This window comes from Python bivittatus, unplaced genomic scaffold (genome assembly GCF_059951505.1).
Source record: "Python bivittatus isolate LINGU-HERP-01145 unplaced genomic scaffold, Pbiv_v1 ctg000700_np1212, whole genome shotgun sequence".
Taxonomy (NCBI): domain Eukaryota; kingdom Metazoa; phylum Chordata; class Lepidosauria; order Squamata; family Pythonidae; genus Python; species Python bivittatus.
Genome location: NW_028277098.1, coordinates 3,815,049 through 3,837,017, shown reverse-complemented (window position 1 = coordinate 3,837,017; position 21,969 = coordinate 3,815,049). Strand labels below are relative to the sequence as shown.

At 36.2% G+C, this 21,969-nt stretch overlaps 1 protein-coding gene across 4 annotated transcripts in view; it reads right to left on the bottom strand.

Moving 5' to 3' along the window:
• Positions 1-21,969, bottom strand: part of RABGAP1L (RAB GTPase activating protein 1 like) — a 180,420-nt gene that overhangs the window by 145,847 nt on the left and 12,604 nt on the right. For all 4 annotated transcript variants that reach the window (XM_088154011.1, XM_088154009.1, XM_088154010.1 and 1 more), the window contains exons 2-9: positions 20,359-20,542; positions 19,236-19,446; positions 17,131-17,305; positions 14,349-14,509; positions 13,808-13,918; positions 7,194-7,260; positions 5,982-6,084; positions 5,440-5,606 (exon numbers count right to left, since the gene is read on the bottom strand). In XM_088154011.1, the coding sequence (XP_088010137.1) occupies positions 5,440-5,606; positions 5,982-6,084; positions 7,194-7,260; positions 13,808-13,918; positions 14,349-14,509; positions 17,131-17,305; positions 19,236-19,446; positions 20,359-20,542 (1,179 nt within the window). The remainder of the gene's footprint in view (positions 1-5,439; positions 5,607-5,981; positions 6,085-7,193; positions 7,261-13,807; positions 13,919-14,348; positions 14,510-17,130; positions 17,306-19,235; positions 19,447-20,358; positions 20,543-21,969) is intronic.

Below are 21,969 nucleotides of genomic sequence, written 5' to 3'. Positions count from 1 at the left end.
GAGGACATACCATCTGAGTAACTAAGATCAAGCCATTAAACTCAGGACCTTTTACATGTTGGAGATGGATCCAATCATGTACTAATAAAACCTGGTTCAGAAAGGGTTCAGCCTCATGACAAACCTTGTGAACAAGTAACATAATGACAGAGAACAGCCCTGGGCACAAACTTTTTCAAGACAGGCAATTAACTTTGGACTGGCATGACAGGAGTTCCAGTCAAACAAAGGGGTTGAAGACATGGAAGAACTAGGCAGTGAAACTGCCAATGAAAGGAGGACAAGGCTCCCCTCATCTTTTATTCCACCAGGAGGAGGGAGCTAAGAGAAAAGAATTTCAGAGCAGCAGGTAGAAGGACATGTCTGAGGAAGGCTCAGAGTCCAAGCCTGGGACTACTTCCCCTTTTCAGGGATACAAAGTTAGGAATAATTTTCAGACTGGGATAGGCTAATATAGATGAGGTACAGATAAATTGTAGAAAGAAGTGAACCTGTTACAAAATCCATTTTGTATTATTACATAAAAGCCTTTTTTTCTTTTGTTTCTATGTCAGCCAACTGTCTGCGCTATCCTGTCTTCTACACATTCCACCCTGTTATGTTACCTTACAGACTTGAAGAATTTCTAAATCCTCAAAGGGTTTAGTGATGACAACAGGACAGTAAGACAGGTAGTTCCCAGGTTAAAAACGCCTCGTTTACGGACAACCCATAATTAAGAACAGGGGCTATTATAGCAAAATTCGAGTTAAATACACAATGGTTCAAGTTAATTACACAATACTACTTATACAGTATTATACAATATTACTGTTCCAGCTTACATAGAAATTTGACTTCAGGACAGACCTTGAGAACAGAACTCATTCTTTAACTGGGGACTACCTGTATACTAAATGGAAGAAAGTAAACCTAAACAAGGAAGGTATGCAATAAGCCTTGACAAAAAATAGCTGGACTTAATTTATTTACCTGGATTTAATTAGTTACCTATATTGTCTATTAGAACTAAGCCTCAGTTTATCCACATCCAATCTCAAGCTGTTCCCTTCCAGGAACATTCAATCAAATAAGGCCAGAACATCTCAAATCATGTCCCTAATCAGCCAAAAAAAACCCAGAAGGATACTGTTATGAATGGTATCATATGACATCAAGAAATCCTGGAGGAAAACAGTTTTCCCTTGTCCCATTTCTGGTATAAGTCTGTCATCACTAACCCTTTGAGGATTTAGAAATTCTTCAAGTCTGTAAGGTAACATAATAGGGTGGAATGTGTAGAAAAGCAGTAAAAGCTAGTGTCCTGCTGTCATCACTAAACCCTTTCAGGATTTACAATTAGGATTTAAGATTAGGATTTAGAAATCCTTCAAGTCTGTAAGGTAACATAACAGGGTGGAATGTGTAGAAAAGCAGTAAAAGCTAATTTTGTCCCAAAACCAGGAATGAACCAGGTTTAAGGGGAGGTACACTTGAATGTGCAGTTTTATCCATATTTGGAAGGAATACTAAACACCATCTTAAATCCTTGTATTAAAAACAACTAATTTCTACTTGTGTTATGCCTCCTTTGTAATTCAGTATCAAGCATCCTGAATGTCTAAATAAAAAGATAGGATATAGGTTGAAAAATAATTTTAAAAATTAATGTTACCTTCTCCATTTGTCTTGTTCAGCACACCAAAATTCTGACAGCTTTTAGACTGTTTACTTGTTAAGACACTGAATTACTATTTCAATAAAATTATAAAATAAAACTAGCAGCCCTTCTGAATTAGAGTTGTTAAAGAGCCAAAGTATCCTATTAAAACATATACAAACTTCATAGTAACTAAGATCCCACAGTTTCATTAAAAAACATGTAGCATTTATTTTCATAAGGGTGTATTAAGAACATACCCTATAAATATTATCAACCAATCTAGAAATAAAAAGGTTAAAATGTACTCAGAAGTCTAAGTTTTCAAGGACACTTCAGTCCTTGAAACTCCTTCAGAATCTCATAAAAAGGAGCTATTTTTCAAATATGGTAACGTATCAAGTTGGCATCAAAAAAGCAATAAATAAATGCATTAATAAAAAGAGCAGTATGCTGCATTTACTCTTTTGACATGAGAAATAGAATTTCCTTTTAGCAGTATAATTTGCTGTAGTTTAGCCTCACCAGCAAAAAAGGAGTATTTCATGACACTGGTTCTCCTGAATCTTTCAAAGCAAACAAATCATGTCACACCTAAAGCAGCAGAGTGACCTACAGGAGATTTATTGTAGCTATTCTTATGAGCAAAAATTCTCTATTCTACTGCTTTCCAAACAATCAATCTCCCCGTTAGTATGCAAAATGCTAAGAAGAAAAGTCTTCATACTTAATAGGATGTGTTCTACAAGTAAAAAAGAAACACATAGAAAAATGTAATGAGTATAGAAATTAGTGCCTTAAGAATGTCAGTGCAATTTTTTTTCCAAATTGTCAGCTTTAATGAATACAAAACTGCGTTTGTAAATTTAAGTTACGCTGATTAACTTTCAGAGATGGCATGCAGGATGGGGCTAAGAAAGCTGTCCAGGAGGGTGGAAGAGAAGTTCCATGTCCTATGTAGCATCTTGCTTCCTTCTCTTAAGGTTCAGAAGGAGAATACTGAAGAACAAATTTTAATTTCAATAAAACCTTCAAATGTGCTTCCTTTAAATCTGTTTGTAACTTATCCCTCCCTTATTGTAACAAACATAAAGACAGCACTGGGAAAGAGATACATATCACAAAGACGTATACTGGAGTCATAGAAATTTGGAATTTTATCTGGCTGTCATTATTAAATGTTCAGGGAGAGGCCCCATTGGGTTCAGTGCAATTTAATCCCAGGGTGGCCACAAGATTCCTGCTTGGGAGTGGGGGTGCTAAATTTCATGGGATTTATTTCTGACTCTGCAGGTGTGGGAATGCAGGCAAAGGTAGCGGTTCTGTGGTCACTGAACTTGGGGCTGGGCTTGTTCTTTGTTTGTACTTTGTTTTGATGCTATCACTGTTTGCTGTGAAGCTTACCACTATTGCAGAAGTGCAAGTGGAATTTGTGGAGCTTGAGTTTGTCACCAATTTGAAGCAGAAGGACTTTGGATTGCTGCAGGTGTCTTCCCTAAGAAGGATCTCCCATGACGCACACTACGTCCATGGGGATGCTGCCTATGTTTGGACTGTATATGAAAAGAGATAGTTTTTCTCAGTTGTGAAGACTTATAAGTTTGGGTTGAGGTTGGGATGGGCTGGTGGGTATTTGCAGGCAATGCTCGGTTTGGCTTACTTTCAGGATACGGAGCTGGTTGTTGGTGTTTTGGGTGGTAGGGAGCATTGCCAAATGGATGATTAAATTGGAGTGGCAGGATGTGGTTCTTTTTTTGCAAGGGTGCTTATTTGAAAAATGTATGTTTGTGGCATTCCATGATGTGCTTCATTTTTTATTTACTGGAAACTTCTGTGTTGGTACAGTATATTGGTATATTGTGACACTCATGGTAATTTGAGTTTGAGACCTCTGAACTAGACATTACAGGTAGTCCTCAATTTACAATGACAATTGGGACCAGAACTTCCATCGCTAAGTGATGCGGTCATAAAGCATGACCGCATCTTTTAGCGACAGCAATCCCTGCAGTCCCGGTTGCCATTGTTAACTGAATCCCACCATCATTAGGCGAGGCAACTTCCTGCTGGCTTCCCACAATGAAAGTCAGTGAGGAAGCCGGCAGGAAGTTGCAAGTCCCAGGCCAACAGGCAGGTAAGTGGCTGCTGCCGGGTGGGAGAGGAAGTGAGGGGGTACATGGGGGTACGGGGGAGGGTCGGGGAGGATGTGCGAGGGTGCGGTGCAGGTCAGGGAGAATGCACAGGAGGCACCATATGGATTGGAGAGGCTGTGTGCGGGTGCAGTGTGGGTTAGGGAATGTGTGCGGGGGTGTACAAGTGGCCAGCGTGGCACAAGCACAGAGGGGCTGGGGGAGGGTGCACAGGTGGAAGAGACTTATCCCAGCGACTTGTGATCTTCCCTGCTGGCTTCCCCTTTGACTTCAGGGAGGATCAGGGAGGGTATACAGGGGTGCAGAGTGGGACAGGGAAGGTGCGCAGGGGTGTGTGAACGACCTGCACAGCATGAGTACAGAGGGGCTGGGGGAGGGCACACAGGTGGAGGAGACTTACCCCAGTGACTTGCAATCTTCCCTGATGGCTTCCCCTTTTACTTTCTGGGGAAGCCAGCATGGAAGGTTGCAAATAGCAATCATGTGATTGTGGGGCACCTGGCAACAGGTCATAAGTGCAAACAGGTTGCCAAGCACCTAGATTGCAATCACACGACCACGGGGGTGCTGGGATGGCCGCAACTTCGAGGACTGGTCATAAGTCTCCTTTTTCAGCACCATCGTAACTTCAAACAGTTGCTGAACAAACAGTCATAAGTCGAGGACTACCTGTATATCAGCAACCTAAAAACAGCATTGTTTTAGCCAGTGTATCTCCACAGCATATTACATAATTGTAATTATAATATGATATGTCTATCTGTATTGGTTACAATCCTGGCAACTGCAACTTGAAGAAGGTGAAGATGTTTGCTCTTCTTCAAAAAGAAACCCATATAACTTACTACAACATAGAATCTGAAGGTTATCAGACATTAAGCATCAAAGATATAGATAACCCACTTCCTCCAAAAGCACATGAAGTTGATCCACCACCTTCCCTAAGAACTTGCCTAAAATCCATACATTAGTGATTAAATAATGTTAGAGGTAGTCCTCGCTTACCAACCATCCATTCAGTGACTATTCAAAGTTACAACGATGCTGAATGAGTGGTACTTACAACCGGTCCTCAAAGTTGCAGCCATCATAGCCTCCCCCGGGCATGTGATCATTATTCAGATGCTTGGCAACTGGTGTGCATTTACAATGGTTGCAGCATCCCGCAGTCACACGATTGCCATTTGCAATCTTCACAGCCAGCTTCCGACAAGCAAAGTCAATGGAGAAGCCATTAATGGATAAATTATATCGTTTGTTTTTGTTTTAATTGTGTATACTGCCCAGAGTCACATGCAAATGAGATGGGCGGTTATACAAATTCAAAAAAAAAATAAAAAGCCATGGGAAGTTGCAAGTCATCGTGCTTAACACCTGTTCTGTAGATATGTCGCTTGATAAGAGAACAAACAGGGCAATCAATCCTCCAATTCTTAGCTCTCGAAGAAACCTGCCAATTTGTCCTATTGAAAAGGACATTTCTCCCTACCTGATTTTTTTAACATGTACTGCTGAGGGCCAGGTTCCATTTGGCTATAAACTTTTATTCCCAACCCTTAATTTACACAGCATTATGCAAACCATATACAGACAATGAAAAACCCTTCCAACTCATTACATTAAGTTATTTCTCTCCTTTTTATTTATTACCTGTTTTAATTTCATATAGAATGTTTTTGTGTAAGTTTTCCTGCTGAAGTACCAGAAGCGTTCATTGGCTGGATACACACGCACAAGTGTCTCTAACAGAAAACGAACTGGCTCTACCACTTCTGTGACTACCATATCTACTGCCACAGTCATGTATACACGCTTATCTGTAGCACACAAAGAAAATTCAATTTCACATTAAATTACAATAACAGTAACATACTATATGCTATATGCTTGGAAACCTTATAATTTCTACTCCTTTGAGATTCTTCTCTTGTACTACTCCATATTGTTATTTCATAATGTTGCCCTCTTACCTGCTCTTCCCTTTTCTCTCCAAAGTCCCACCTCTACTTATGCATCAGATCTGACTTTTTTAATGCAACATATAATCCTCCATCTACTGCTTTATAAATAATTGCATATGTTATATCCTAATGTAGTACATTAAGAATCCTATTAAAGCAGAAGGCTAAACAATAGATCTAATTCCCTTCCAATAATGTGATCACAGAATAGCATTTTAAATACATAATTACCCTTAGGAGTTTCTTCATTTAAGACTAAAAAGATAGGTATGTTAGGATTCCAAAGACCAGTTATTACGTAAGCTTTACCGTCAGAACTTTTCCCCATGGACTCCTAAGAAGAAAAACAGGATTTTTTCAGGATTACTTTTCAATATTCAATGTTGTATCTGTACAACTAAAAAGCATAATAAAACATCTTAAAACAAGTACACTCTTTAGTCTTGTTCAATAATTGAACAAGACTAGAGATATTTGCCATAAATTGCTTTCAATTTGCCATTCATTTTAACAATGGTTTATGTGTGTACAGGAATGTAATACCATAGAGCCAAACAAAGCACATTTAGCTGAAAATTGCACATTTGTATGGAAATTTCTAGATCTCACATCTCATATATGATACTTGTAAAAATACTGGCATCAAAACATCCCATAACTTTGTATTATAAAGGTTGGATTATGCCCATGTACATATATCTACTTCAACCGGCCTATTACAAAGTATCTTCCTGGTAACTGTCAAATATCCATATCCTCAGTATTCATGTGAAATACATAGCTGAGTAGTCTGGATAATTATATTTGCAGCAAAGGGTTAAGAAAGTCTTTTTTTTTTTTTTTTTTTGGAAGCCTGCTAGATTCAGTATATTGGAAATTATTTAGGACATCTTCAGCCTCACCTAAATTTGTGCCATTATTTGGGTTCCTCTATAGTCTGGCTAGGAGTTGAATCTGGTTCTTCTGCTGGCATCTCTCTCTGTCCTGCTAGTAGACTGCTTTACCATTCAAACCCTGTTTTATTCTATTCCCCTCAAGCTAAGAGCATTTTCAGCTAGGATTGTCCTCACTAATTTACATAAATTTGATAAGGTGATGAGAGCTACCTGAAAATCACCAAGTTAAAGACCTTTTCATGCAGCAAATATATCTCCTAGCCTGTTGTGATATTACCTGAAAATTCATAGGCTTTCTTTCATGAGGAGTTCTGTCTCATACAAGAAATAAATTAAGGAAACTACACAACTATTACTGAAGAATATTCTAGAAGCATAACCTTTTTACAACTTTATGACAAAAGAAACAAAGAAAAAATAGTATTTCCACTTCTGATTCCAGAAGGCTATATTTGGAATGAGAACAATAGATTCTTTGACAGAGCCATTAAAGCCAAAATGAATACTATCACATACAGTTTTACCAGTTACACTAGAGAATTATTACCATATCCAGTAAGTGCATGTCACTGTTTTTGACATTTCGACCTTGACTTAGCAGCATCCCGAAGCACCTGCAATCAATATTAGTGAACACAAGAAAAAGTCAAGTTTAAAACACTGAATTGTATACTGATCTCACAGAGCACAATTTTTAAATAGGGAAATCAAAGTCTGATCCAGGTCCTTTCAAGGAATATTTTAGGGACTGTAGCATAAGGAATACACAAAATGTTTGGAACAGTGAACCCTAACCAGTTGTTTAACTCTGATAACACTATGGATAGGAAAAGGTGGAATAACTAACTTGACTGGCTTTATCTTGTTTATCTAGTAGATAAGTAATCTTGTTGGAAAGAAAAGATAATCTAATCACAGCTACCTTAAATTAAATTAAGAAGTCAAACTTACTCTGAGGTTCCATTCTGATTTGCAGGTAAGTAGAATACACAACAAAGATTTAACCCAACTTCTGATTAAATACAAAGCTAGTAAAAAGTTCTACACTATTCCAAGAAGGACCCTTCTAAGATTCAAAATGCAGCAGAACATTACTGAAATAATGCTCAAGAAGCAGCAGCAGCATAAATTAGCAAATGAAAAATGTAGCAGTTAGAAGAAAATCCCAGCAGAATGAGTCAAACCACATCCAATAAGTATCTTTGGCTACAACAGAGAGATGACAAAGGAAAAACAATGCATTAGGGTTATATACTGCCTCAGATTTTATTAAAAAGAGGTACTCCAGAACAAGGAGAATGGAAAACGTGGTACTTGTTTGCAACTTGTTAAAGCAGCTGTGTCTAGTTCTAGGACTGTAGAACTTCCACTGTAGCTACACAGTTCTGGAAACAGATGAAGTTGCTTTAATTAGCCGCAGACAAGCACTGCATTCACATTGCTGCATATTATAAAGCACTCCTTCCATCTTGAATCCAAAACACTGCACAATCCTACCATGTAATGTTATCTGACAAAAACTGCAAATGTAAACTTCATCTTGCGGTTTGAGTCAAAAGGCAAACCGCACCCTTAAAACACCCAACTTTAATTTTGTAGAAATAATGACACTACAGTCTTGAGGCAATGGGAAAGCTATAATTGGGGTGCTGAGGGGTTGCCCATTCCTGCAATAAAGATTATTAGTCAACTATTGATTTTGGATTTTATTCTCTGACAGAAATTACTGCTTTATATTTACCCTGGAATATTCCATAACCGGTCTTCCAATACAGTGCTTACAGATGAAGAATAGTGTAAACCACTGAAAGACTGTACTTTCAGAGGGTTTAATCCCTTCCAACCACTTGATAATATTACACAGTTTTCCTTAGTTTATTGTCAATAAGACAAAAATTACTCTCTGCTTTTATTGATAGGCAAACAATTATGAACTAATCTCACAATATCTAATACAAGTATGTAAGTTGCAGCATTTACATGATGACATTGTCATAAACTTGTCATTTGTCCCTTCCTTGTCCATTCAGGTTTGTTTGTTTTTTCCTTTCGTGACCTCTAATAAGTTAGGAATCTATGAGCCTTGCTACAGCTGAGAAACAGACTGGCTTATGTCCTTCTGTTTTTAAAGCTGAAGGGAGCCAGACTCTGGTCCTAAATATTAGATGAAACCTGGGAGCAATTGCTGATAAATGCATTCAGTCTACAAGTATCCCAAAATATGGAGTTTCTATTTTTGTTTGATGGATCAATATGTCTACCATTGCAATATGAATATCTTTAATGTTTATATTAAAAGCTTAGACAGCTTAACACCCATTTGCTCAAAGGTTTGCCTCTGCAACCTATTCAATATCTCCATTAAGATCAGCTGGGAAATCCCAGCTTGTGACCCCACCAGTAGATCTGGTTCATAATGCAGTGGCCAGGAGTAGGATCTTCCCAGTAGCAATAGATAATTACTAATTATCAAGATGTTTAGCTGTCACTCACTTTCTCTGACAACTACTCCAGACCACAATGTCTTTTAAATTGCCTGTTTTGAATATTTATATTTATTGTTTTTTTAAGTATTGTTCCTTTTATTCTGATAGTTTTAAAACTGCTTTACTGTTTTCTTGCTCTGGACAAGTAAAACTGAAATGAAATGAAATGAAAATTTTTGTCTCTCCAAAAAAATCTCTCCCCTAAATAAAAACTGATACAGGTGGATTAGTCTACTTGCTCTCCCACTAGCTAACCAAAACAGAACTTCAAAGTAAGTTCAACTTCCCATTTGGTGCTGGAAGGTAGAAGAAGGATATTTTACCTTCCAGGATGGGAGGAGAAACAAACCGTATTCTTACAGGATCTCCTTCTATAAAAGTTCAGAAAAACTGTAATTAAATAGTAACATTACAGGTAGTTCTCACCAACCACTCATTTAGTGACTGTCTGAAGTTATGACAATGCTGAAAAAATAACTTTACGGTCAATTTATGACCATTTACAACCTTCTCAGTGTCCTTAGTCACATGATCGCCATTACACTCAGTACACATTGTCCTGTGCCTGACTGGTGCTTTTTTTCCTTTTTTTTCCCCCCTTGCAGAGCAGAGATTAGAGAGGAAAGGATTGCAGGAGAGTAAGTTGTTTGCTCTTCTACACATCAAAAGCAATGCAATCATGCCAACAGCTGGAAAGGGTCAGGAAGAGATTTCAAGAGAGTATTATAAGCTGTTTACATAATATACCTGCAGCTCCCAGGCTGCTGGCACGATCACACTGCTTTCAATGTGTAGAAGACCAAACAGCTTATGTGATTTCCCACTTAGTGACCATTTTGCTTAGTGATGGAGTTGCCAGTCCCAATTAGGGTCGTTAAACAAGGACTACCTGTATCAAAAGTCAGGTGGAAGGGGTTATAGATAGGTGCAATGGCACTAATAACTAGGGTACTGAGGTTGTCATTTAGGAATGGAGGGAGAAAAGCCAAAAGAACAGTTTCCTAACAAAGGAGCCACCAAAATTTATGATTTTTGGACATTGTGTTTCTGCAGAAGTTTCCTCCAGTGATGGGGAAAATTAGGCAAACATTAACCAACTTATAATTTATTACTGTCACCGAATATTAATTATTGATATAAACATGAGTCTGTATACAGACAAACCTGACCTTAAAAAATGCATTCAATTAAAAAGTAGTCCAGATTATGCAACTATGACAATCATCTACCAAATAGTTTTCTGAGTGGAATGTTCTTGAAAAATCAGAGAGAAAAGCATCCTGTGTAACTTTAGTAAAGTAACTTTAGTACTGTGGTGAGAATCCAATTAATAAAACTATGAGCTGAAGAGGGGAAGATGGGTACCCCTGAAAAAGTACTTATAGTTTGCCTCATTGTTCATAGCATTGTCAAGCATTAAAAAAAAGTTAAATATTATAAAAGCTACCTACTTGAAGAAAATTTAAAATATTGAGGATTGTAGCAAAACCATCTCCTTACTTCCACAACATCTATGAACATTTTCAAAATGACTCTCAAAAATTGAATCGCAAAGAGATTAAAATTGCTTTTCATTCCTGCAATTCATATTTTGCCTTTCTTAACTTCCTCCAGCATTGTAGTTATTTAAGAGGAAAAAATCAAAGACAGAAAAAGCATGCTTAATATCAAAGGATAATATCAAAGGGATTTCACAGCTCCATTTCTAATCCCTGATATATGTTTGCATGACCATACAAATGCATATTAAATATGTGCAATCCAAGATCCATTGCAAGATCAGACCTTAGATCAATGGTATAGCAATGAAATGTTTTTGCTTCAGATGTTTAAGATGTCCACCTCCAGTTTAAAAAAAAAAAAAAAAACTTAGGGCAATAAAAGTATACCAAAACAAATTATGAACAATTACACTTCTGTTGCTTAAAAAAATTCACAGATCTTTTTATGAAACTAAACTTAATATGAAACTAAACATTGATTTGAAATCTTATGGAAAGGTTGCCATCTAGAGGAGATGCAACCCTTTGATACATTTCTCAAATCTTTTGAAAACATTTAAGACTAGTAGACATGAAACAGGATCCACAATTTTCAGACAGCTTTTTATTTGATTAAATGTGAAGCAATCTGATTCAAAATTGAGGCACTACAAGAAAACAAATTCAAACTTTTTCCATTTCTTTTTTCAAGGTACCACATTGGAAAAAAAAAGTACCTTCCCCACTGAAAATGGCAGCTTCAGGATGAGGCCTAAAAGAGTCATCTGGTGGGGGAGATGGGTGGCATACAAATTTAATAATAAATAAATAAAATAAATAGAATTTAAAACCTGAGAAAGACTAAGATATCTTTGGCATCATTGTCCCAATCTAATACATTCAGAATCACACTACACAGCTATTTTTAGGAAAAAAAGAGAACAGTGAAAAATTCAGTCACTGATCTCAGGTATTCTATTAATTTTAACCATTTATAATCTGCATTAGAATAATTCTCTACAACAGAAATAACATTTTTAAATTATGCTTCCTGAGTATTTTGATATGTCAGAAATCTATCTTTATTAGTTCTTTACAGCATACAAAAAATGTTCTAATAAATCCTGGATGCAATGCTGGATCATATTTAGTGAACTCAGTATTGGGTAGTGAAACTATCATAAGCTGTATACTAAAATGTATCTCCTTCTATCTTACCAACCAAAACACAATTCAAGACAGTTTACAAAAGATTTTAAAAAACAGCATACAAAATATTTTAAAATATAACAAATGTAACAAATCAATAGCAAATATTAAGGACAAACAATAGAAGTTGGTGAACAAAGCTATTAGGATAGCTTGCTAGAAGGAAATGCTGGTTTTGTACTCCACATTACTCTACATCAAGCTTTAATGTGATTTCTTTATCTTGGTTTAGCATAACATGTGATCTTAGCCACTATGGTTTGTAAATCATAATTTATGGCTTAGCTTTATATGTGAACCAAACTCCTTATGCTTATTTCAGCAAGCATGACTACAATGAACTATGTTAACCTGAACTGTTAACCAAGCTTTTGTACAAAAACCAATCCAAGTGACATTATTACTGTCTAAATACTAACCATTCAATTATAGTGTTAAACCTAATAAGAATTATGAATCAATACATGAATTCCAAGATACTTTCATAACAGATAAAATCTTACACAAACTACATTTTAAATTCTGTATTCAATACGTTTTTTATGATGCAAGAACTAATGTTATCAAGAAGCTAGAAAACATAAAATCTAATAATATGTAGAGGGATCTGTTGATAATACACAAAAGATTTCTGATGCATATCCCAGGAGCCCCCAGAGTCAGAGATTTTATTTACAGAAAATATTTTTACAATGTCTTTTAAGCCAAAGGCTTTACAAGGTGGCTTGGAATCAGTCATTTTAATTTTAAAACAATACAAGATATGGCTATCCAAAGTGAAGCATGGAGCAACAAATAAAATATATGACTAGTATTGAAGTGTTCAGAAAAAAGGATACAAAAACAAGGCTTCACGATCCATTCAAGAAGAAATATTGAAGGGGCGGTGCAAAACAAAAATTGCATGCATTTGGGAACCTTGGTTAAAAGGTTCTGTCCTCATTGGCCTATGAACTGATCTTTCCTGGTGTAGACCAAACAAGGATAGATAGGTTCATACAGGTGAACAATTCTTCATACAACTCAGACTATACAGTTTAGAGCACTAAAGATACTGTATACACTTGTGGATAAACCAAGAATTTTTGGTGCCAAAATACACCCAAAAAATTGTGTTCACCTTATCTGCAAATAGGCTTATTTGCAAGTATATATGGTAGGTTTTTCCTCTGCTTTTTATCCCATATATCCTCATGGATAAGCAGATCCTTGAATTTTTCACAAAATACCTTGAAAAATGCAGTAGTCATAGTAAGCTAATTGTGAAATTAAAACCTAAGAAAATTTCAAGGGTTGGCTTACCCGCGGGTGGCACGTTTTTCATGGTATTTTGGTTAAAAATTCAAAGGTTGGCTAATCCTGGCCTGGGGTGAGGAGGGAATACCTCAAGCATTGGGAGATGGACGATTGAAAAATTTAATAAATAAATAAAATAAATAAATAAATAAATCCATGGATTGGCTTATATGTGAGTATATTTATCTGTCTGTCTGTCTGTCTGTCTGTCAAATTTATATGGCCACCCATCTCACAAGAAGTGACTCTGGGCAGCGTACAGCAAAAAATATAAAACAATAAACATGTCAAACACAGTCAAAAGTTAAACACACAAACATACACACACACACACCCGAAATTAGATCAGCAAGGGAGCCACCTCAAGATCTCACTGGTCCCCTGAGACCCCAGGCCTGATGACACAGCCAGGTCTTGAGGGATGTCTGGAAAGTAAGTAGGGATGGAGCTGACCTCACTTCAGGGGGGAGAATGATCCATAAGGTAGGCACCATGGCTATACGGTAAGTACTTTGAATTGTGATCACAAATTAACTAGTAACCAACACAAATGATAAAACACTGATACAAAATTCATTCACCCTCCGGTTTTTAAAAGATGTTTTTGTAGGAATATTATTTTGGAAGGACATTGAAAATATTACAAACATTACAAAGCACTATTAATGACAAATGGTAGCTATTATTACCTTTCAATGGCTAATTCTTTGTTGGAAATCTGCTGTATAGTGATCACAACCTTCTTCTCAAAGCCTTGCTTTAGTTTGAAGTAAAATTTCTCTCTGTCTTTTGGTACTGGACTAAAGAAGAATAACATTACATCAATATCTGTTCAACAGCAAACGCTAATAAAAATTCTGATTAAAAAATAAGTTAATTTAGTTCATTAAAACTAAAGAACTTCAAAACTATCAGACCAAAGCCATAAAATAAAATGTTTTACATATTGTAGGCAAGCTGCAGCTCACTATTCAAAAGATTGTTTATTCCAACATTGCCTCTGGTTTCTACAAATCTCACAAGTTGGAGAATATATAATCTATTTTCTTAACTATGATAAGCTGCCTTTCTCACCATTAATCCTTGCATTCTGTTGGGAACACATATATTTTTAATACCTTGGAGGAAGGCACGAAGCAAACTGTACAAATAGGCAAAGTTAATTTACTTTCACAGGTTTAAATTACTTAGAATTTTTCCCTCCACCATTTTGTTATTTCTTCCATTTACCTGAAATTTCCTTTACCATCATCTTCTTTGACCTCTAAAGAAACAGTGAACATGAATATATCACTGTCAGGACTTGAAACAATAGTATCCTTGACATTATCTGATGCCTGTTTGGAGGAACGTTTGAACGCTGTTAAGAAACTATACAAAATTCGGCTGACCTAAAAATAAACACAGGAGGAGAGAAGGGCACAAAAGATAATTTAGAGAGAAGGGAGAAAGTTTAGAGAAATCAATAATTTATAATGCAAAATCAAAATGTCCAACTCTTATGCATATGTTTAAGTAATTATTTTACATTATTATTCTATATATTATTATTCATTTACAGGGAAAAAAACTATTTGCAAATTTAAAATTTGCTGTTCCTTAAGAAGTCTTCCAATTCTAGTACATTAGAAGAACTACAAATGTATTTAATCAAATATAAGAAGCTAAACAAGCACAATATAGAAAATGGCTTAGTAGTCAATTGAACAATAAACTACAGTGGTGCCTCTAGTTACTAACGCCCCTCCTTATGAATTTTTCAAGATATGACCAGCTCCGGCCCAAAAAATTTACCTCTACTTGCGAACTCTGCCTCTACTTACGAACCGGATCCGCGGCCATTTTCCCTGCTGCCACGCGGTCGCGGCTTCCTGTGGGCGAGATCGCAGTAGCAAGGAGACGTTCGGTGAGGCTTGTGGTGTGTTTTGTGGCATTTGGAAGGTTTTTGTGGCGTTTGGAAGGTTTTTGAGATTTAAAAATAAAATGCATATGTTTCAGAACTGTTTAGCCATATTTACATTGAACCGTATGGGGGAAATTTACCTTGGGGTGCAACCAAATTCGGAGGGCAGATTAGCCGAATTTACATTGAACCTTATGGGGAAATTGTCTCGTGGTGCGACCAAATTCGGAGGGCGGAACGGATTAACTGTATTTACATTGAACCTTATAGGAAACTTTACCTCAACTTGAAACCAACTCGAGTTGCAACCAGAGTCACGGAATGGATTAAGTTCGTAACTAGAGGTACCACTGTATATCTATTTGCTCGACAGAAAAATCTGTTATTATAAACATTCTCAAATAGCAATCTGAATTTAGGCTATAATAGGAAACCTATAGTTCTTCCATTGCTAGTAAAAGGTAATGCCCACCAACTCTTACCAAATTATGCCAGCAGGATCTTTGTAACTGGTACTTCAGAAAAATGTGAAGAACCACAGGTTCCCTCAACTTAGGCTATTATTCAAATCCTCACTGAAAACGTTAAGTTTTACTTTTCAGTGAACATATTTAAGATCACATAGTTATTCAAATGATAAAATGGTGTACATTCTCCATTTTTGAAAACCACTGAAGTAAAAAACAGCCAAATTTGGATTATTTGCATACCTTTAAAATATAACAGAATATAACAGAAGACATATAACTAGAAACAAATAAAAGGTACATAGAAATTACGTGGTAAATTTCACATCAAATAACATCAAAGAGCCACTTTATAGGAGAAATGGCATATACTTGGCAATATATCCAGAGCATGCCTTCCCTTAGGAAAGGTGTGTGGTAGGTGAAGCACTGGATGTGCATTTGAACGTGATCCCAGTTGGGCATCCAGCTTCTCAAAAATCAACTTTGCTTGTTCAATGCTTTTCTCAAGGGAAATGGGAGATTTAAAGCAAGCTTCCGCTTTCGGATACTCCCTGGGGAGATGATGGATGGATCAGAGATACAAGAGGGAAAAGGGGGAAAAGAGGGATAGAAGTGGCTGGGTCCATGTGGTGATTAATGCCTCTTTGTGGGACGGGGTAATACCACCTGCTTGTAGGTGGCCTTTTTCAAGTTGCCATCTTTGGACCCAACAGTGTTGGATAACTTTCATCCAGTCTCCAATCTTCCCTTTTTAGGGAAGGTTGTTAAGACAGTGGTTGGAGCTCAACTGCAGAGAACCCTGGATGAAGCAGATTATCTGGCCCTTTTTTCAGGCTGGGTTCCTACAGGACTAAGGCAGCATTGTTTCTGCTTGTGGGTGATCTCTGAAGTGCTTGGGACAGAAGTGGTACAACCAGCGTGGCCTTCTTGGAACTCTCAGTGGCTTTTGATACCACTGACTACAATTTCAAGTTGAACATTTAACCTTTCTGAGCTGAACTTTTAACCTTTCTGAGTTGAACTTTTAATCTTTTAAATTGCACTTTTGACCTTTCTAAGTTGAACTTTTGACCTTTCTGAGTTGAATTTTTTATCTTTCTGAGTTGAAATGTTAATCTTTCTACATTAAACTTTGGTTATTTGCAGGATTGCCTCTCCCTGAGGGCATCGGCCCAAAGCACCAGGTAAGAAAGTATGGACATGCTCCAGGTCCATTCTTTTAAATGTGACCATCTAGTAGGACTTTGCCTTTTCTATAGCAGTGCCTGTCCTGTGGAACACCTTTCCCCTGGGATCTGGCATGCCCCCACCCTTTTAGCCTTCCATAAAAAGCTGGCTCTTCCCCCAAGTGTTGGAACAGGGTAAGGTTGGAGCTCAAGGACTGTATTGGTGGATGTACTGGAGAGTGTTGGTTAAGGCACCAGGTTTTGGTTTACTGTTGTTTGATTATTATTATTATTGTGAGCTTCCCAGAGTTGTGCTACATTAGAGGGGTGGTCATATAAGTCTTTTAAAGAAATAAGAAGCTTTGCTCAACGTTCTGCAGAGAGATGCACATTCTGGTGAATCAGACATTTCCCATCCATAACTTAATATTTCAATAGTGCTTTCTGAAACAATACTTATGTTTTCTACTTACTGCCTCTTTAATTTCACAAGAGAAGACATGAATTTGAAACTCATCAGTGCCAGAGTAACTCTCTGTAAACGCAAAGCAGTCATATTCCAAAGTCTCATTTTGGCCACGGACACAGAACAACACTTTGTAGATTGGGAAAGAAGCAATTTCTGTATGGCTGGACTGATCTATTATTCTAAATGAAATGAAGAAAATTGAAAAACCTTTGTAATTCAGTAAGAAATAATTATTTCTTTGCTAATTTTGATATCTCTATCCAATCTGGGAAATGTCTGAACTGTCCACAAATGACATATTCCAGTTAAAATATTTAAATATTAATAAATTTCTGAATACTATATGTTTTTTTTCCAGTCACATGACAGGAAAATACCTATGTTGTTCAGTTTTATCACTTATATCCTGAATAGATTTTAGTGCAATAGATTTTACACCTACTATATGTAGGAATTCTTAGCAGTATCTGGATATTCATAATTTCATCATAATTGCCTTCTTTGACATGCATTTCAGCATTAAGATCACGTTCACAGTATACTTTTTTTTAAATTTTGTTTTCTATCTGTACCCATTTTCTTTGTTTCTCTTCTTTTTTGCCTCACCTACTTGCTAAAAATACACGTTATTAGGATACAACTAAGAATAAAATTTAATGTATATAATTGAGTCTGTGAAACCTCAAGTCATCATAACTGTATTCACTGGTGAGATACCACAGTATATAAACACAACTGAAATCTTCATTAATTTCACTGAAAATGTTTTATGTATATCTGAAGGCAAGATATTAATCTTTATCCACGATTGTTTAGAGTATGTACATTATGCCTGAGATAGATAGATAGATAGATAGATAGATAGATAGATAGATAGATAGATAGATAGATAGATAGATAGATATGCCTGATATATATATATAGATAGATCTATATAGATCTATAAGATAAAAATAAAAAATTACAAAAAAAGGAAAGGAAAAAAATTAGAAATTTAATTCCTTTCCTTCAATCTTCTACACCAGAACCAGCTTCCAACATATGTATTATTCCCCTGTTCAATCACTGCTAGTACTTGAACAGAAAGAAAACCTTCACGGGGTGAGGCCAAAAGCCCATCTAATCCAGCACTGTGTGTCACATTCAGGAAATTATAAGTATAGAGAAAAGGAGAAGTAGCCCTCCTGGTAACAACTAGTATTTAACATATATAACAGAGTCTATAATTGAGGAAGTGACATAATGTCATCAAGACCCCTGCTGTTGATAACCCAGTCCTTTGTGATTTTGTCCAATATAATTTCAAATTCACCAGATGGTACTATATTTTACAGTAAACCAGTCTGGTCTAGTGGTTAAGGCATCAGACTAAAAACCAGGAGACTGTGAGTTCTATTCCCGCCTTAGGCATAAAAGCTGGGTGACTTTGGGCTGGTCACTCTCTCTCAGCCCAACTCACTTCACAGGGTTGTTGTTGTTGGAAAAATAGGAGGAGGAAGGAGTATTAGGTATGTTTGCTACCTTGAGTTATTTATAAAATAATAAAGGTGAGATAAAAATCTAAAAAAAAAAAGTATCCATAGAAATGTGGATATTTATCTATCCACAAACATTGTCTTCATACGTTCTACATTAAATTTCACTTGATCTAGTAAAGCACAAAGGGCTCCTTACTTGGATCATAGAACTTCAAACCAACTCTGGAAACAGCCTCTGCTCAAGAAAAACAAGCTGAGCTTATGAAGTTGCTACAAGTGCCAACACCCTTTCGCTTTATGGTCTAGGCTGGAACTAAAGCTACTTGCACAAGCTGAGCTTATGAAGTTGCTACAAGTGCCAACACCCTTTCGCTTTATGGTCTAGGCTGGAACTAAAGCTACTTGCTCTCCTAATCAGCTATCTGAGTACTAGCATCTACACAGCAAACATCCAGGCAACATATGAGGAATTTGAAAGAAAGATGGGAATTAGATATGGTCTTTGAAACACAAAAACAAAAAATTCTCCTGAGCAACTTGAAGTTCCTACAGGAAGCAGGAATCCACTCCTGTCCTATTCTTAAACTCATTTGGATACTCTGCATATTCTCATAAGAAATATCCAGCTCACCTAACAGAACCATCTGGAATATTTGGTACATAGAGAGTTACAGGAGATGGCGAATGACTTGAGTTTTTCAAAGTTGCCATGGCACACAAGGCCTCTGCTTCATTGCGAGGAGCAGAAACTTTCATACATCCAAGATATAACAGTTTGTTGAATAATACACTATCCTCTTCTAAAGGTACAGTGGGAGAATGAAATGTCTGCGATGAAAATTCTGAAAGGGAACACAGTTCAACAATTAGACAATATCCATTGCCATTGTCATTCATAATGACAGGATCATGACCACAGCAATGTTCTCGTGCAGCCTCTGAAATCTATTCCAAGATTACAGCTGATTATTGTTATATTGATATTCCTGACCTCCAAGTGCATAATGACCACCAAAGAATCTTATCATAATTTTAAGTTCCTTTTTTGCAAACTAAAACAATTTTACAATGCATTTTAAAGGTACTGACAAGTCCAATCTGTCATTGTGGCTACCAAGATCCATCAAATGCTCTATGGAAAAATGTTTAAATGGCAAAGAGTGTACTGGTTGGCTACTCCGCAGTTATTTCACTTCTGAATACTGCAATGTCAATGTCAAACTTGAGCATTTTCCAAAAACTGCCTTTGGATGTTATTTTCAGTAGCTAGCCTGAAACAAGTATTTAATAATTCTAAACTGTCCAGAGTCGCTTTCTAACGAGATGGGCCGTAACAAATTTGATACACACACACACACACACACACGTATGTATGTATGTATGTATATATAAATATTTTGAGTATTTTCTAGTGTTTAATATATTTCAGAACTTTTTCCAAGTTGTTATTACAGAGTATACCTTTATTCATGGTAGCTTAATTGGGATGGGGTGGGAGGTACTCTAGTAACAAAACTCAGCGAACAATAAGCCTGCACTAGACCACCCCAGAGCAAATACCTTTCAAGCAGCTTTACTCCTAATATTTCTTCTTCTTAAAGACATGAAAATAAATATTAAAAAAATATAAATATAAAATTCAGCTATTTATTTTGCCAAAGGCAGACATTGTAGGAATAAAAACACTCATCTTGAATGTTTTTATCTTTCCCTATATATCTCCTTCAATATTTACAAAATATTTCTGCTAATACCTGTGGTGGGAGGATCAAGTGGAAGATGCATAGAGAGTTGGTTGACAGAAACCTCTTCAAAAGATTGTTGGCAACTACCACTCAAATCCACAAAATCCGAAATACTTTCTTGCGGGCCTTTGTCAAAATCCTTTACTATCTCTTCCATGGCTTGTGTTATTTGTTCTTCTTCATCTGGAAACATCTATAAGGAAAAAGAGGAAAACGCTTATCAGTATAACTATTCCACAAGCAGTAGTATGTCTTAAACTTCAGTAAGCCCCCTCATATCTCTTTTTCACACAACAAAGCTATTTCCAAATGATCACTACCTGGAAATAGATATCTGTTTAATCTGGTTCATATTTTAGCAGCTGATGACTACGTATGTTTATTTCTCCATCAGTTTTTGATCTTAGGGCAATGGAAAACCTTATCACACTAATCTTTCTGTCATGTGTGTCATATAAACTGGTAGCATAAGAATGAACATCACTGTTCTTCTTTCCCCACCTTTAACGATTTTTATTATTCTGCTATTAATTTAGGCATATTTTTATGACACAGCGTTACTCATCTGAAATGAGAAAAATTTAAAAACCGGTAAAATCAGAAACTAATTTAAAAAATCAAGGAAATGTTTATCGTTAGATGAAGTTTCTCAGCTTTTGCACAATGATTTTTAGTGGACTAATTTAAAAAGAAACATATTTTTCATGAAACTGGAAACACTTTCAAAGAACTATTTTTTAATAAAAATTGAATGTCCATTTCAAAATTCTGACCCTTTTTGCCACAAGAATCAAAGCTATCAGCAAAATTACTTCCAATCAGTTACTAAACTAAATATATTTATCTTTTTACTACTAAAACCTTTCAGAACTTAGTCATCTATCGGTTATAATTTTACAATGTCCAAAACCAAATGAATATTTGGGGAGGAGTGGGAAAACCATCACATCATACTTTATGAAATAGAGAGATTTAATAATTTCAAATAATATCTACAATTTGCCTCTCATATGAGATACTGACAATGGTGTGTTATTCTATAGATGGCTGCCTTCTACAGAAGGCATGTAAAGTCTGGGAACAAAATGAGAAAGTTTGCATATTATTTCATGATCTCAAGATTTAACTTTGCAGATATGACACTGTATAACTCTCACTGTATTTACAATTTTAAATACATAGTTGCTCTTCCAAGCAGCAGTTCTAGATTAAAATGAGCACCAAATAGCTATCTGATTTATTAACAGCGACGGATTAAAAATTCAACTAGTTTACTATATTATATATTACAAAATAGTTTAGTAAATCATTCTGAGCTACAAAAAAATTGTTAAAATGTTTTAAACAAATACACATTACAGCACGTTTACAGTATAGTAAACTCACTGATTATGTCACATGATCTTCAGCAAAACAATTGGTTAAAGAGCATCAACTGTATAAATGCATTTAGGAGTGAATATGAAATGAAGTGCTCATCATAATGCAATGAAAATATAGAAATGCTACACATTTGGATTAAAAAACAGCAGATGCTATATGCTTCTTTTAATTGACCTAAGTACAATGCAAGAATATGAAGCTGTGGAACTAAGTCTTTCTTAACATCCAAAGAGGTCA